Source organism: Manacus vitellinus, unplaced genomic scaffold (assembly GCF_001715985.3).
Source record: "Manacus vitellinus isolate BGI_N305 unplaced genomic scaffold, ASM171598v3 scaffold_5_pilon, whole genome shotgun sequence".
Taxonomy (NCBI): Eukaryota; Metazoa; Chordata; class Aves; order Passeriformes; family Pipridae; genus Manacus; species Manacus vitellinus.
Window position 1 is genome coordinate 2,914,554 of NW_021940682.1, and position 18,389 is coordinate 2,932,942.

The 18,389-nt window shown below is 40.6% G+C and overlaps 1 protein-coding gene across 1 annotated transcript in view; it reads left to right on the forward strand.

Annotated features, from left to right (window-relative positions):
* Positions 1-221: 221 nt before the first annotated feature.
* PDE3A (phosphodiesterase 3A) overlaps positions 222-18,389 on the forward strand; it is an 86,471-nt gene continuing 68,303 nt past the window's right edge. Inside the window, exon 1 of the mRNA XM_018080860.3 lies at positions 222-269. Coding sequence (XP_017936349.1) covers positions 222-269 — 48 coding nt within the window. The remainder of the gene's footprint in view (positions 270-18,389) is intronic.

Here is an 18,389-nt window from a genome sequence, read left to right on the forward strand (position 1 = left end):
CGAATGTGTTTTGGCTCTGAATGTAAAGGTACAATGTGATAGTAACAACTCCCAAATCTTTTCATCCTCATTACGAACCTAAAAGCTGTGTGAAATAAATGGTAAAAGCTAACCTGCTTTTTTAAAGAAAATGTGTCATGGATATAAAAGCATGAATGTTTCAATTAAAGCTAATAAGTGCAATTTATCTCTTACCTCTGCTTTTCTTTGGTTTTCAGCTCATGGGGCATTCTGAATGGGATCACAAACGAGGACCCAGAGGCTCACAGGTCAGTTACTCAGCATCTTGTGTTTCATTTTGGCTTTTGGTAAATTTGAGGCATTCGAGAAAGTTTTCCATCTGACGCTGGCAAAGTTGTTCGTTTTGTTAATATTTGCAGGATTGAATCAATGGAACAAAGCATAAAACCATGACAGCTTTCATTAATATAATTTTTGAGCTGTGATCCAAACAGGTGATTCATACAGAGCTGATACACGCAACAGAAGGTTTCTTTAAGTAGCAGAAAGATGGATTAGATGTATTGAGAAAGCATTTCTTGCTCATCTGTCTCCATCAGGACATCAAAGGGATGCAGTTTCAAATAATATGTGTATGTTTTGTGTTTGATGGTTTTTTTTTTTCAAACCTGACAAACTTGTAAAACTTGGATAGCCCTCTCACCACTAATCTTTTTGTTATTGAACAAGGTGTTAGAATTGTGTGGGGAGGTGCAGGAAAGCCATGTGTAGCTACTGGTTCATCCTTGACACATCACTGAAAGGAAATTTTGCTAGTAGTGTAAATGGCATCACCTGATAAATTTTTTAATTATCTATAGAATTACAATTGCTGCGAATGAGACTTTGCTACCAGTATTGGTGTTCAGGAATTTTCCTGCTTGGGTAAAGCAGTCTTTCCCATCTAGTGTTGAAATTATATAAGTTAGGGATCTGGTATTTTGGAATTGCTTTTACTTGAGGTGAAGGATTTTTATATGGATACCTTGTACAACGATCCAGACGTGCCATAGAAATGTTAAAGGATCTATAACAAGGTGGGAAAAGAAAATCCTAGAATCGTAGAACAGTTTGGGTTTGGAAGAGACTTTAAAGATAATTTTGTTCCAAACTCCCTGCCATTCACAGGGACACCTTTCACTAAACCAGGTTGCTCAGAGCACCATCCACCCTGGCCTTGAACACTTGCAGTGACAGGGCATCCACAGCTGCTCTAGGCAACCTGATCCAGTGCCTCACCACCCTCACAATAAAGAATTTCTTCCTAACACCTAATTTAAACCTACTCTCTTTCAGTTTGAAGCCATTTTCCCTTGTCCTATCACTACAGTTCCTGATAAACAATCCCAAAATGACTCAAGATCTCTGATTACTGCGTGCTATCCTAGTACCCAGTCACAAGAAGCAAGGAAGAAAAGTTTCATTAGAGGGAAGAAAATAAGCCTCAGTTATTCCACTGTAGCCTCAGATTATCTCTTTTACATGGCTCTGAATATTGTGTTGATAGAAAGAGTGTTAAACCTAATTTAAGTAGTTCCCTGAGAGGTTATCGGAAATTTAGAAGGTTCTGATTTTTACCCTTAATATAAAAGACCTGTTTTATCCTTTTGTGGTTCTGTTGCATTGTTGCCAGCTTGAGTCTTTAATAAATGTACCCATTGTTAAACAAGATGTTGCTTAAAAATGAAGGTGAGGGATGTGTTAGGTATACTTCTGCTTCAAACCTAACACATCAGGTGTTTAAAGTGGCAGTTACCTGCAGGATCTGCCACAGGGTTGCTTATGGTGTTTCCCTAGGTCAGGAGGGCTTTCCATCAGCACAGAAATGGGACCTGGGAGAAGAGGGCTCTCCTGGACAGTGGTAGTGCAACCTGTGCTGCCCAGCAAGCAGTGAGGGGAGAGTAGGGAGCAGGAAGGGATTTAAGGTTAGGTTATTGGGAGGCAATTTATTAATCTTCTATGATCTTTTAATTCATGCAGAGTAATGAGAGGAAAGTGGGAGGATAGATCCTAGGAAGCCACCTATGTATGTGAATGTTAGAAACGTTGCTTGTGAGAACAGGAGGTGGAACCACTGGTTTACTTAATGCAAAATTAAAATCCACATACGAACTCATAAAGTTATTCTTCCGAGAGTCATTGAAAAAGCTCTGATCCAGTGAAGATTTTTTTAAGAGCAAGTAGGTTTTCTATGGCATGTGTTGAAACATGAGAGCAAACTACTACAGTGCATGTCACACTTCTTAATGACCCACTTGGAAAACGTGTTCCTTTCTGCATGTAGGAGTTAAATGCAAAGTGTTGTAGTTACAGGTAGTGATGGATGTCAAATGAAATACAGCAAGGCTTGTGGGAATTTCTGTTTGCAGGAGTTTGTCTCGTGATAAGCATCTGCAATTCAATAGAATGTAAATGGGACAAGTAAAAAGCTGTCTTTACAATATTTAACTTGCTCCTGACTTCTACACCGTCATTACACTTCCCTTTTTAATATATTGCGTGCGTGCACACACACATACATATATATCTGTATGTGTGCATGTTGTAGGATTCCTTTTCTTTTAGAATAATTATACTATTAAGGTTGCTGTAATTAGAGTGAATTATAGGTTGCCTTGCAAAGATCAATGAGTTCCTGGCTATCTACTTGGGGTTTTTTTCCTTCCCTTTTTCTTCTCTGAAGACAACACTTCCTTCTGTAAGTGCTTCACGCAGAGAATTTACTCTATGGATTTGAAATCAAACAGAAAGGGCAAAGTGAATTTGATTCTGTTCTATCCTTAATTTGCAAACTTAAAACAGGCTAGAATTTAGAATTTAGGCTTGAAACTTCAAAATTGAATTCCAAATTAAAGAAATTCCTGAACATTTAATCCACCTAAAGAAATCTCTCTCAAATATACACATGCAGTCTGTAGAACTACATCGTGTCACTCATGTGAGGGGAAAATATTCATACCCATTTGTAATGTCAGCACATGCTACAAGAAAATGTGACTAGCAGAATTCATCCTTGGCATATTATTGCTCTGCAGAAAAATTATGCAAATTGTATTTTAATCATTCTACTGAAGCACGGTACTTGATACTTCTAAGATGTTTCAGGTGGGATCCACGGCACGCTTTGTGCACACGTTTTTACGAGGGACCTTGAATGTGTGGGAGTAATTTGTTGCTCTGTCATCAGGACTTGTTTGGCTTGCTGGAGATGTAGGCGTAGCCCCAGGAGTCAGTGGAATCGAGCGATTGTTCCTCCGGCATTGTAAAAGAATGAGAGAGAAACACGGGTCCAGCGCTTTTAATTCTCTTTAAATATAAAAGCTCTCAATTATATATCTGAGGTGCTGCATTTTACCCCTCCAGTTCCTAAGCAACAGCTATTTTCAGATTGAGTGCGTCTGGTGTTGTCTACCTACTTCAGGCTTTTACGAGGTGGCTCGTCAGTGGAAGCTTGGCTGTTCTCTGTCTCCACTGACTCCCTTTGTCGTGGCACTGTGAGGAGACAGATGCTTTAGAGAAACGCGAGAAGCTCGGGTGTAACCGCTCTCAGCCTTGCAGCTCACAAAAACTTGTGTACATCGGGGAGCTCTCTCATCTGCAATGAAACACAGGAGTCAGAAATAAGGTTCTTGACACTGGTTTGGGAGAAGCCTTTTTCTCAAGTCTGGAAAAAGCCTCTAGAGCAGATTCGAAACCATGAGCCGGAAATCTCTGTACTTGCTGAAGCGTAGGTGGGAGTCGATTCCCGCTGCTGACCAGGTACAGTGCTCTGGTGAACCTGTTGTGTCTCTGTCTACTCTTGCAGTGCCACTGTAAAGAGTTTTACATTGATTTGATGGGGGTGGTTGGGGTCCTCTGCACACAGAGAGAACCAGCTGATTATGACTTGTCATTTCCATGATAAATACTGCAAAATGTTCATAAAGCTGATTTTGCAGGAGCGTGTGCTTGTGAATGTGGAGATGCCATGACAGCCCACTAATGCAGACTTATTTAACCAACAGAATCTTCCTGTCTCAAAAATGAGACTTTTCTAAAGGCTTTAGGAGTGTTTTAAAGTGAGGGGCTAAGGAAAAGTGTAGTCTACTGTTAAAGGGTTCCTCGGTGCATGTCCTCGGTGCATCTCATATCTTACACATCTGTATGTATGTATGAAACCACGGATGCACTGGCAGAACCTCAGCGTTTTCAGGATCATCTTGGTCGATGCGTCATTGCAAGTATGGTTAACAAGGATGAGAGTAAAGCAGGTGTAAACAGAAAATCTGTAAACATCTGCTGGGCAAAGCAGATGTAAAAATTGTGGGATGCTTTGTTTGGAGCAAGCGTTGTCACCATAAGTAGGGCTAAGATGAGATGAATGGGAGTACTTCTTGATCCAGGCACTCCAGGATTCTCTGAATTTTTTTTTCAGTATCTTACTTGGTATGTAAAGACACTAAAAAAAAAAATAATTCGAGAAATAATGTTGTAAGGGAAGTGGAGGTGTTTGCTTAGTACATGTTTCAGCTCAGTTTTCTGTTTATAAAACGGTTGACTATGAAGAAGTGCACTTATCAGTGATAAAGAGGAAATTCAGGGGAAAATTCTTCAACAGAAAGAAGGATGGAACATCAAAAATGCTTCCCAGTTTTTGAGAAGCATCCTTCTCTACACTTTTTTATTGAGAAAAGGAAGGGAAAGGCAAATTACATGCCATGTTTTATAGAATTGTAGAATTTTAAAGCTAAATTAGACCACTGAGAACATCTAGGGATCTCAGACCTATTACTAGTCAAAAAATACTATGTCACATCATAATTCACAATAAAATAATAAGGCATAGTTGATGAATGCCTTTCTGTTGTATTGAAATGGAATTGAATTGATCCAGTTCAGTCAGACTCTCTAAAATCTCCTGGTAAAAGAGGGGTAAATAAATGCTCTCTGATGAAGTGAGTAATTTGTAATCTTGTTTCTATTAAGATGTAGAGACACAATGTTTTCAAAGGAAAGCTGTATTTCAGCCTCACTTTTCCAGCGTTTCTTTTTCATTTTAATCACTGTAATCTAATGTTGCATTGCATCATACTGTGTTACAGTATGATGGGTCTGAGAAAAATAAGTATTCCTTACCTAGGTGTGAGGTGTGCTTGACTGCACTGAGCTGTGGATCTGTTCCATCATCAGTCCCTCAACCCTTCTGGAGGGTTTTAAAAAAGGAAACTTCCCTGACCCATGTATCACTTTAGGAGAGTGAGACTCAGTAAGTGATGCACATAGATGGGGTTGACCTGAGCAAAGTGTGAATCTGGACATATTGACTGAGGGTAAACTAACAGGGGGAAGATGATGTTCAGCTTCAGACACACAGATATTTGCCTGGCTGTTTGCATTGCTCCTTACACTGGCTGGCATAAGTGGACTGGGGCTGCTCTGCTTGTTCTCCTCCTTCCTTGCTCAACAGTGCCTCGTAGGAAAATGCAGTTACTGTGCAAGATGAAAACCCCAAAAAGGCAACTTCTCGAGTGTTTTAGGCTGATCCTGTTCCTAAGTTATTGTATAAAAATAATACCTCTGCCTTTTGCAGCAAATTAATTTTGTGGTCCTTAAAGCACTGGCTTACTATGTTCTAGGCTAACCTGGAGGAAATGATATTATATTTTGAAAGATAAGTAGTAACACTGTAGGTTACTTCTCTATTGAAAGTAGATAAAAGATATTTACGTTAACAAATGACAAAACCTCTCCAAACTGGCTTACTGTACTACCACTTTTAAAAAAAATACTAAAGGAAGGAAATAAAATCAAGCTCTGAAAGTGGGATTTCTGGCTTGATCTTCTTTCTTGTTTAAAATAATACAGCAGATCTGACTTTTAAGAACATGGGAACTGTAAGTCCACAGTGAAGTCTGATACTCTATTTGAACACACTTTCTGTCTTTTAAAAGTTATTAAGTGATTTGTTATTACTCATCTTACATACTTTACATCAAACCAAAGTACACCCAGAACCATTTAGACAAGTGTGAGCAGGCTGAGAAGTAAAGGTAGTGGCAAAACAAGAGTAGTTATGATGTCTATAGACAATATTGTTGAAGGTTGAAGGAGTTTGGAGGTGTATTGTTACATAATTCTATTTTTGATTTTTTGAGCATCACTTACACTCACAGACACTACATCACAGAAGTTTCCATGGTTCCCAGGGTCCGATATGACAAAGGAATGTTATCCTTGGTGTTTTGCATTTTGTGTGTGTGAAAGGGTGAGGAAAGTGGATTTGAGTGTGAAACCTGAATTAGATCTACTTGGTTTCAGTTGATGCGAAATGTCTGATCTAGTTATACTTTTTTATATGTGGAATAGTTTTATCCTGTGAGTATTTTTCATGGGTAAATTTAAGCAAAATTGTGATGAATTAAATGTTGTATATTAACGTCTGTTCATCAAACTTTAGTCTCTTAGGGCTTGAATCTTGAATGACTTTCTCAGTAATTTCAGAAGGATTTACCTTTATAGATCTAAAGAAAGGCTTTATGAATGCATTTCTTTCTTGTCCATCCAGCAGTTCATATTACCTGAAAGTCTTTCCTGAAGTTTCAGTAAGGTTTAGGGGGAAATTCTCTGTTGGTTTTATTTGGTGTATGTGCCTGAGGATCTTGTTTCTTGAACTGATCCTAATTTTTTATCTCTGAGAGCTGTAACTAAGAACGATTTCACTGAATGGATATGGATTTAAAATGTTGTGGTAACCAGATGAGCCAGAGGTGTTAAATATTTGCTGTAATGCTGTTGAGTACTTCCCTCTGCCTGAAATTCCCTGTAGATTTCATGAGCTGTAGCCTTTGAGCATAAGTTGTATTTGATACTGCTCCTAAGACAGGAGAAATCTTCACACATTATCCCATGATGGAAACTGAATTTAAAAACAGGAACTAGATTTATACAGCAGTGTAAAAACCTCATAACCAATAATTGCTGTAGAGATTTATATAGCTGTATGTAGTTAAAAGGAATGTACTATGCAGATAAATAAATGTTGTAATATTTCTTCAGCTAGAAATGCATGCTTATAGCAGCATAAGCAGCGGTACTGCTTTCTGTACCATTAAGTCACCAGTTTAGATTGGGATGGATTAGTGTAAAGCCCGTGAAGTGATGCCTCTCTCACCTGCCAGTGATTTACAGCACAGCTATGCCTGAGGCAGTTTGCATGTACAGTGCAATATCCTGCTCCTAACCACTGATATGGTGGGTGGGAGAAACTCCCGGAGCCTACAGCCCATGCAGGGTGCTAAACAGCAGATAAACTGATCCTGTTATGACTTGAGTCATAACTGTGAAATGATAAATCAAGGGATTTTCCGAGAGTCAGTCTGATATCCCATTACATCATGGAGCCACCATATTTTCAGTGTGTTCATGTATAAAGTAATTCTGATGGATTAAAGCTGCTGTAAAGAAGTGGACAAGGTTCACTTTGTCAGGACTGGAAACTGTGGGTTTGCATAGTTCTTTTTTCTTTATTGTTTTAATTTTTTTACTAGTGGCTCACCTCAGCCACAGACCTTTTTGCTGCTTGCATCTTGCCTTTGTGCCCTGAATGGTCCTCACTTACAACCCCTGTACATCCATGAGGATGGCTACAACACATCTGATATTTTTAAGACAGTGTTGGAGCTCCTGTGCTTTATTTTTCTCTCAGGTGTCCGCTACACTCAGACTTTTTGCTGCTGTCCAGCAGCCTGACAGCAGTATGGCACTGCTGAGGTTCAACCAGAGCCAGCTTCACTGGGAACTTCCTGGTGAGGAAGCACAAGGCTCTGCAGGACAGCAGTCCTTGCACCTCGGCCACAGGCAGGAATGTGGCACACAGGCGTGGATGTTTGTGCAGGGAGGCCGTGGCAGAGGCTGGCTCACAGCAGGGCAGTATCAGTGAACTGAGTGAAAACCTCAGTGCAGCAGGGGTTCGTGGTATGTGCCTCCTCTCTGTGCAAAGCTCGTGAAGCTCTTCATGGAGAAGGGGATGATGGAATGGTTATGGCGAGGAGGCCTCGGAGCTGTCGGTGCGGGACTGTGAGTGTCCCTGGCTCACAGCTTGCCTGTGGATTAGGAAAATGTGCAAAAGAGCCAGGGGCAGCAGGAGCCAAGAAGTTCCTTCCCCTTTCAAGTGCCTGTGCCTGGTGGGCTGTGCCTAGTTATTCTTTTTGTACAACCTGTCTCCCAGACAGGCTATGGCACGTGGTGGGAGCCATCCCGCCCATGGCATCACCACCACAACACGTGGTCTCTTGAGTAGGCTTCAGTGGCAGCAGAACAGCAGACATAGACAGCCATGGAGAGGCAATGCAAGCCAAGGTAGAGGTCATGCACTACCTTGTATCATTGCATTTACTTAGAAGAAGCCAGCCATCAGTCAGATGGGCCACAGGAGCAGCACTGTGAGTGACCACAGGAGCTCCCAGCTCCCCTTGTACCTCCAGTTTATTCAAATCCGTGCACCCAGGGGTTACAGCCTTGTCACTTGTAGCTCATCTCTCCCTACACTTTCACATTAGAAAGGCCCATGGGGAATACCTGCCTGAATCAGAATTTCTGCTGGGACAAATCACAGCAGTGATCCTTGTATCCAACTCAATCCCTCTAATTTTACCTAAAAACAGTTTACAAAAAAAAAAAAGTTTTCTGTTAAGAATGTTTCTGTGGTTTTCCACAGTTATTCATTGTTAATAAAACCTTACATTATCCTTTCATTCAGCAGACAAGATTTCAAAGCTTTAGTGGCAGAGCAGAGATTTGTGGAGTTTGGGATGTTATGAGAAAGAGACCTCATGGGAAGGTTGTGGGTTGTTTGGAATATGGAGCTGTGGCTGGGGGAGGAGAGTTGCTTTTGCACAGCAGGAAAGGTGCAGAAAGCTGAGGCTTGGATTAAGAAATGATCTATGAAAAACTTCCTTGCCTTCTAATGAAGCAAATGAATGATGTGGAGCAGAAAGCTATCTCAGAGAAACAACCTGACGCAGACTTGGCCTTGCTTCTCCCAGAAGGGAGGAGTTGAGCCACAGGCACTAAGCTGCGACTGTGGAACCATTTCTGTTTGTCCCACAAGCTTTCTACCCTGTTGCTCTGAGGAATGTGCAGGAGGGGAACAGGGTGGTAATGACACTTGAGAGAGATCCCTCTTGCTTGCCAGTGTATCACCACCGCGCCTCAGGATGTGACCAGAGAGGTTCCTTGGGCAGTCAGGTTTGTAAAGGTGTCCATTTAGGCCACAGAACCAATGTTTCCAAAGTACAACAGATACCAGTTCATTTCAGAAGGATCAGCACCAGGAATGTATTCATGATCTGGCATGGCTTTGGCCAGGCAAGAGCTGGGGCGGGGAGTCTCAGGGCTGCACATTGCTCCGTGCTGGCAAATGGCAAAATCCATAGCGACTCACAAAAGCCAGAAGGATGATAGAGAAATTGCAATAAGTGTTGATGGAGGGCTGTGGGGGGGCAGGAGGATAAAAGGCAAGATCTGTCATACTGGCAGTTGTGACACAGGTGTGGGCAAACCTCCTGCAACCTTCCATATCCGTCATCTGTAGGATGGAGAAAAACCTTAAAATGGTGCCAGACCCACTGTGTATCCCCTTCTCTGTCAACTTCTCTGTCTCAAAATGATTGGCAGTGGGACAGGGGTGGACTGGAAGCTCGATAATGACAATCATTCTGTCATGTCAACATTCTTGTAGCTAAGCAGGAGCTCGATACAGATTTCCAGAAATGCTGCCTTTCTTCTTGAATACCTTTGTCCACTGTTAATCTCCCCAGGTTTGTTGTGCAAGTCCTGGTGATAATCAGGCAGTCCAGTTGTGTGACACAGAACAGAAGCCTGCTGACAGTACTCAAATTGTATTTTACTTTATTCAGTGAGCAAGTTCCAGATCAGGAAAGCTGCGATTTGTAGGATAATAGCTATGCTGCAGATGAGTGCAGTTTGGAAAAGTGCAAAAAGCAGTTTGAAATCATGTCTTGGTGAAATGAGTCCTTGAAGCAGCATGGTAAGAAAATAAGCAGTTAGGCATGGTGCTATTTGACACTCAGTATTTTGAAAAGCAGAGATAGTGAAAGAAGCTGATACAGTGGGTTTGGTTTGTTGGTGTTTTTTTTTTTTGCCAAGCTTTGCCTTAGACTGGAGAGTGCATGTCTACTTGTGTGGTGCAGATACAGAGTGACTAAGGCAATTGAATTGAGAAGATGAGATTGTGAACTCTCATCTTTTGGAGTAGAGGAAACAGATCTTTTTCTCCCCTGGGGTGATCAGACTCCTAAAATACCCTGTAATCTCCCTGCATTTCTCTTGTCACAACAGTGTACCTGGCAGTTTTCATCATTTCATTTTTGGCATTTTTAATAGTTTTGTGTATTTATTTGTTTTCAGATCCCTGTTTCTTATACAGTATAAATTTCCTGGCTACAGCTTATATTTTTCAATTACTTCTTTACAAATTTAGAGGATTATGGTCCTCAGGTTAAGAGATTTTGTTCATGTGTTTGTTCTTTTTTTCTTTAGTTTTCCAGTTGCAAACTGTTAGGAAAAATGTTTAGGTCTTCAGTTATACTTGTTTGTTGGATTTAAGGGGATTTAAAATTTATTGGCTTCTGACAGTTAAGTTGCTGGTAACCTTTAAGACCCATAAAGAAAGTTACAGACTTTCAGAGCGTTTAATCTGCTGAAATTCAAGTCCTCAAGCTAGAACTCTCTGCAGGTTTTCAAACTGTAAATTCTTCAAATTGCCAAAATACGGGCATCTCTGTGTCAACCTCTGAAACAAATTTACACTGAGAATGTTCTGAGACCAGAGTGGTGCATCTCAAAGAGTTTAATAGTTAATAATGAGTAAAACAGTGTCCCTTAGTCTCCTGGAAATGGCTATGCTGGATAAAATTTTCCAAATACAGACTAACTGTTGCAAGGGGAAACATCAGTGCAAATGTTTAAAGTTTTGAAAAAGTAATAAACAACTGAAAACAGGGTCTTATGAAGGGAAGCAATGGCCTACATAATAATGCATGATACAGCCAACTTGCTTGTAATGGAAAAAAAACCACCCCACATTAAAACTATGTAGCACTGGAGCTTTTGTGATGATAGATTTTTGCTCCTGACAACTATTAAAGGCTGAGAGTTGTGCCACAAGGTGTTCTTTTCATTTCCAGTAACACCTTAGATTTCACTTACTGCATATGTGTGTTTCAGGTATTTGTCACCTTCCCAAACAAATTTTTGGACACAGTCATTGTAAAATTTTAGCTTCCTGTATTCAGAGATGAACCCAGTTATGGAATGAACATGATTAATGTACTTAATTTTTTACTGAACAGGGATTACACCTAGTCTTCAGCCAATATGCCTCCACTGGTATGTTAATAGTAGCATTGCTAGAGGATGTGGGCTGCTCTAACCTGTCTTACAGACTTTCCACAATGCCATTGATGTTGGAAGATGCCTTCATTAACAAGGACAAAATGAACCTATGAGTTCACTCTGTAATGGAAACTTCATTTTGAAGACATTTTTATTAAGAGTTTTGCTTTGTTTTGTTTTTTCCCTGTGCTTTGTGTCCTTGCTGGGTAAGGTATGTATACTGTAATTGCTGCTCTCTGGGATAGTTTTAAAGAATAAATAAGTGAAAGTATTTCCTATTGTTCCTTCCTTACAAGAACACATGCTGGATTCTCTAGTAGCTCATTTTATGACTTTCCCAGTGGAAAAGCTCACAGCTGATCAGCTCTGCTCTCAACAGCAGATGTTCTTTTTCTTGACTTTAGTAGTAAGCCATAATTTTGTTCTGTGTCTGATGGATCAGTGTTCAGAATTTCAAAATGAATTATTGGAGCAGCCTCCTGAGATTTTTGAATAAGCTAGAGCTGGAGTAAATCTTAAAGTCAAGTCATAAAAAACAAAATTTCATGTTGGGTTGGATTTTACAGATCAAGGTTCATTGTGTAATGGGTCTGCATTGCTCCACTTTCAATTCCTGAATAACCTTGAATATTACAAGAGCAGTATGAATTCTCACAGTCCATAAAGGAAGTCTGGAGGTTACCAGATCTTTTAATCTGTAGTTCATAATTATTGAGTTGCTGACCTTTATGCAGGAGAGAAAAAAAAGCTGCTGTTAGTGAATGGACAAGCCCTTAGAGGAGAGACAGAGGCATCAGTTACTGAACTGCAAAAATGGAAAGGAAAAGAAATTAGCTTGAAAAAGTTAATAACCTGGATGATGGTAAGAGTGCACCTGTAGCAAATTTGCAGATGATACAGAACTGGGAGGAGTGGCTGCTACAGCAAGTTGTGTTGCTGTTTCAGAGGGACCTTGGCAGGCTGGAGAACCAGGCTCACAGGAATCTTAATAAGTTCAGCAGCAGGAGATACAAAGTCCTCCCATGCCTGGGAGAAGTAACTGCAGGCAGGGACGGACTGGCTGGGGAGCAGCTTGGCACAGAAGGACCTTGGGGGTCCCAGTGGACACCAAGCTGAAGATGAGCCAGCAACATGTCCTGATGGCAAAGCAAGCCAACAGCATCCTGGACTGCACTGGGCACTGCTGACAGGCTGAGGGTGGTGATCCTTCTACTCATCTCAGCACTGGTGAGACACACCTGCAATGCTGGGTACAGGTCAGTGCTCCCCAGTGCAAGAGAGACACAGAAATATTGGAGTGTGTCCAACAAAGGGCCACAGAAGTGATTACAGGACTGGAGCATCTGTCAGGTGAGAAGAGACGGAGGGAGCTGGGACTATTCAACCTTGAAAAGAGAAGACTCAAGAGCATCTATGTGTATAAATACCTGATGTGAGAGACTGAAGAGATGGAGCCAGACTCTTCTCAGGGGTGTCCTGTCACTGGACAAGAGGCAGTGGGTACAAACTGAAATACAGGAATTCCTGTTTAAAAATAATAAGAAACTTGTTTACTCTGAGGGTGACCAAGCACTGGAACAGGTTATCCAAAGAAGTTGTGGAGCTTACATCCTTGGAGATACCTTTTGTTTTCCCTACACCTCCTGCCACAAGCACAGAAAATTCATGAGGAGGGAAAAAAAGCTGTAGAGATGGAGAAGACGAGCCAGGAAAAAAGTTTTTCCAAACAGAGCTGGAGCAATATTTAAAACCAGCTACCAAGATAGTGATTTAAAACTTGTAATCCCTTTTCAGACTACATGGATAGTGTTTTGGTAGAAACCCAGATAACCTTTCTTTCTGTTTCCAGTAGCTTTGCATCTGAAGCACAAGAGCTTACTTCTCTGAAAATGAGAAAATATAATTGTTAATACTGTCTGTTATTCTTCTGATATCTGGCAGACAAACAATTTGAAATTTTCTGTCCTGTATGGTTTTGAAAGTTCATATGCTACTCTCACATATGTGCCCTCGGCTTCAGAATAAGCCTGACACATGCAACATTTTCAGTTTTCTCATTCAGGATAGGGGGACCTGAATCTTCAAAGTTAGGTGATGGATATGATAGAAATGTGGAATGGCAGTATGCTTTTGTGTCACATTATCATGGACCAATTTTTTTAGGTGCCTAAAAATAATAACTCTCTGCATACAGAGACTGTGTTTTAGGACTCCTGGAGGGTTTTATGTACTTCCTTCTTTCAAATTAACAGTTGGAGTTGAGTGAACAATCTGCAAATAATTATTTTATATTAAGTTCTTCATTAAGATGCAGAAAAGGAGGGAGGCTTTGCTGACAAGAGAATCTGCAGTACTGCTTTCTATTCCTTACAACTCTGTGGGATGTGAAAGTGATGCATAGCTGAAGTCAGTGATTAGGATCTTAAAGGATCAGTGTTGCCTTTGAGACAGCACTGCCTCAGAATGGTGATTGTTGCTGAGATTTTGATGTGGTTGCATTCTCATCACAGAAACAGCCCCTGGACAAAATCATGCTGTAGATTTTGACTCATTTCTGTCCGGATAGGAGTTGTGAAAATGTATGATTGTACATGTGGTTTCTCTGTGGAGCTGCCACCTCCCATCTTACAGACAGACACTACCTTTTTTTTTTCTGAGCCACTACGTAGCATCGATGGTGGGTGCAGCTTGGTGTTGGTGGAGGAGAAACACAAGCACCGTGTCTCTCTCCTCAAAGGACACAGTGCAGTTGGACAGTGGTGCACCAGCAGCTGAGTTGTGATAACCACCCCCCCCCATGCTTAGGCTCATGCTGTGCAGTGTACATTTTTTACTGAAAAGCAAGTAGAGCATGGGAGAGGAGGAAACATAGAAACTGGAATGGAAGTTCCTTAAGAGGAGTGTGAATCTGTCTTGTCCTGTACCAGACACATTTTCTGGAGTGAATCTCTAAATCTCTTGATGTGGGGTAGCCCTTTGTCTTTGGGACTGCATAGACAGCACCTTTGTTTCAAGGCTGTGATGCTCCTTCTCCATCCCCCCAACACTGAGTCTTAAGGTTGGAAGAAGAAGCTGCAAAAGTTATACAACTGGGTGGTAGATTCCTGAGATTCTCGAGGTCCTAGGGATGTGCTATTTTTGTTGCTGCAGGCATTTAAAAAAATGTACTTCCAACATTTTGTTTTGGAATTATTGCTGGAGTTCTGAAGTCCAGGAATTTTTAACAAGTCCTCACCATAGGAGCAGAAAGAAACAAATCCAAGATATTTTAATATGGCACACATAGTTCTGTTATTGCCAAAGGGAAGTGCTCTACTTAAATGTCAAGAGAATATTAACAACTGACCCAAGAGAAAGGATTTGGTGATCCCAAATGGTTTGTAATGGTCTGGAGTCTTTCACTGAAAACTCTACCTCAGTTTTCCAATGCTTGGGAGGTGTTTATTGTGTAATGGGTATGGAATCTGCACTCTCCTTGTTGCTTCAAGTCAGACTTTTTGGAGTCCTTGTAGTAGGGTAGATGAACCCTCCCTTGTCAGCATCTCTTGTGTGCTCTGAAAGGAACCACTTGAGGTAGCAATCACATAAAGGAGCAGAAAAATTCCTAGATCAGACTTTTCTTATGGTGGTATTCCAAAGTGCACTCCTATTTCTCTTCAATTAGGAATTGGTGTCTGTTGATATCAACTGCCTTTACTGGGGAGATAAATAAGCAATACTATTTTAACTGATATGGTTCTTCCCATCGTGGCACTTCATCTCATTTGGAGGACTGTTCTCTGTGTTTCTCTCACGTGTCTGATCATCCCTCCCAGGATGAAGCTAATGACTTAAAATCTGTCCCATTCGTATTCCCTGATGTGTTGGAGTAATACTGATCACGTCAAAGGACCTTTTTGGCCATTACAATGAAATTGGAACTTAGTCATGTCTACAAGTTTCTCACGCTGCTATAAAATTTTCTAGGCATGTTGATCATGGGTCTGCTTTAAATGCAATTTTTTTTGGCTCAGGAATATGATTGACATTTTTCCAGATATTACTTCACGGTCCCCAGCTTGACTACTTGCTCCCATTCAACTGTAATGCCTGCCCAGTCCCTAATGGATATTGCTGTGTACTACATCCAGACTGGCATCCCAGACACGTTTTCAGCTGACCAGAGTGCATGTCAGCACTCATTAACTTATCTTTACGTCCACATTTGATGCTATTCTTCTGTACAAGGGCCTATATCCCTTTTTTATCCCTCAAAAAAGTTCAAATGTATCTTTACTTTTTTAATCATAAGAAGCATAGAGTACTATGTTTCCTCCTGGTTCCCTTCTAGATTCCTCTCAGGCCTCCTTTGTATAATCTTTGGCTCTGTTTAGGTCCTTGAAATGAAGCAAAGTTGTCTTAGCCTTGCCAACCTTTTTTTTCCCTTTTGCAACATTTCTGATACGGAACTTTTCCCATCCACAAAATGTGGTTCAGGTTCTCTGTATTTAAACCTTAATCCCTGCAACACCCATCTGTACAAAAAAGTGCCTTTTGCAGTTCAGGAAAAAAGTCTTCTAATTGTTCTTCTTATTCTTGTCTATCTGTTAGTACTTTTAATAATTTGATATGCTCTGATCAGATTTTATGCTGTATATAAACTCAACTCTTTCACTGTGCCATTTGATAGTATCATAACCTAGTGATGCTCTCTAAACCAGGAAAATAAAACAAGAGATGAGTCTCTTAAACTTCTTTATAATTTCATTTTGATGCTGATGATCTTTTAGTATTTGTTGTGGTTTTTTTCTATTCAGGCCATTTTTCCATTTCTGTTGCTATTATATTTTATAAGACAGATCCTGTGACCTTTATTATACCACAAAACCTGTTACTTTACATGAGAATATTGATAATTTACAAACCAAAAATGAGGCCTCATAGTGCTATACTGATTATGACTGGTTTTTACTCAGGTGACAGCAAATGTCCATCTCTGCAAGAGTACTTTCACAGAAACATCAGAACAGATGATGTGGCCATATTTTTACTGTTTTCCATGGTTTTTTTGGCTTCCCACCCAGAGAACATAGTGAATTTGGCATTGCTATTCCAATTAATAAAAATATAGTCTTTACACTTTATTTTATTTGTCTTCTTTCCATTAAAATGTCACCAAAATGTCCATGAATTTTTATTTTATTACATTATGATTCATTAATGAGAATGAATGATTTAAAAGGACTGGGGTGGAGGGGAACTCAATTATAAAAGGAGTAGGAGGTTAAAACTGTGAAAATCAGGTAGGATAGCCACTGTGCCTAGGGGTATGAAATAGGCTTCCCTGTGTATAATGTGCTCTGGATGCCTTAGCAGAGTATAACTTGATTTCTAAGTTCCTGGCAGCTGGAAATACTGCTCAGTGAGTATTGCCATCCAGATGATGCCTAAATTTATTATTTCTGTGTGAGGATATTGTATTAACATCAAGTGAGACTTTTGCATAATGATTGACTGCCTTTCACTTTTTGTCAGTATCTAGAATATGGTTGGTACCAAGGTATCCAGATTTCTTTTGTGCACTGAGTGTGCTGTGGGGATGGGAATGGTATTGGGGGATAGCAGCCCAGTTTGTGGGTTTCTGCTGCCACCACAGGAGCACTTGCTGTGTACTCAGTTGTCAAAGGGACACTTGGCAGGGAACTGTCTTGTGCTGTGGCAGTGAATTCATCTCTTCAGCTGTTACACAGGTTCACCTTCTGGGCTCAGTAACTGTCAGAAGACTTTTCAGCTGTTTACCCTGGATGAACGTGTTTCAAGACCTTGACGTCACCATTTGCCTGACGTTGTTCACTTTATGACTCTGTGGTTTAAGTTTTGAGACCACACACAAAACTCTTTATGGTTTTCTCCTGTATGAACTTTCCTGCTGCCAGGAACAAGTGCATGTTTGATGCACTGTAGAGGCAAGAAATAGATGGGAATTGGAAGTATTTATTTTTTTAGTTTACGAGCAAAGACACTTCCGATGCTGCCTTCTGCTAGCAAAAGAGCACTATGAAATCCTTTCATAAACCTAATCCAATGTCTATCTTACTGTTACTTTGCTTTTTTTTCCCCTCCTAAATTCTCCTGTAGTGGTAATTTCCTGCTTATATTTATGTCCATCCCATTTGTAACAGTCCAATGTTATCCTGTAGCATAAACAAGCCTGCTCTCTAGGGTATTTTAAAGAGCAATCATATCCCCTCTCAGCCATCAGTCTGCTACATTAGATAGGGTTTGCTTTTTCTAGTCTATAGGTTATTTTCTTCCTTTATCTAAAAGCTCTTTCCTGCATTTATTGCAGTTAAGCAGAATTCAACTTTCTGCATAAATTGAATATAAATTAGAGTCTGCCTAGGTACCTGATTAAAGGAAAGGCAATAAATCAGGTATAAAACTTATTTTTAATCCTCTTGTAAAGCAGAAGCCATTTAGATTCATAGAATCACAGAATCATTTACACTGGAAAAGACCTCTAAGGTCATCAAGCCAAACGGTCAACCTGCACTGCCAAACTCACCACTAAACCATGTTCCTAATTGCCACAGTCCCTGACACACAGGGCTACCCCACTGCCTCTCCTTCTTTGCCTGTCCCTTCTGAAGAGTTTTCCTGCTGCCCAATGGCTTCCAGCCCCTCCTGCTCCTTGTACATGCCGTGTTCATTGGTGTAGGTGAACTTCAGTCGAGCTGTTGATCCCAACATCTTTTATAGGGAAGAAGCCTCATTTCTTACATGACCATTCTCAGGTACTTTCATGGTTTCCAACCCTTCAATAACCCTTGTGGTTTTGCTGCTGCATGGATCTCCATCCCCTAACCCTACCAGGACTGCACATGGAAAGACCTCACTAGTACACCACCCCTCAAACATTGGTGTGCTGTCTCCATTCTTATCTCCAGGGAGCCTGGTTTTATGTTTCCCTCTTCAAATCTAGTTTAAAGCTCTTTCAGTGATCCCTGCTAACTCCT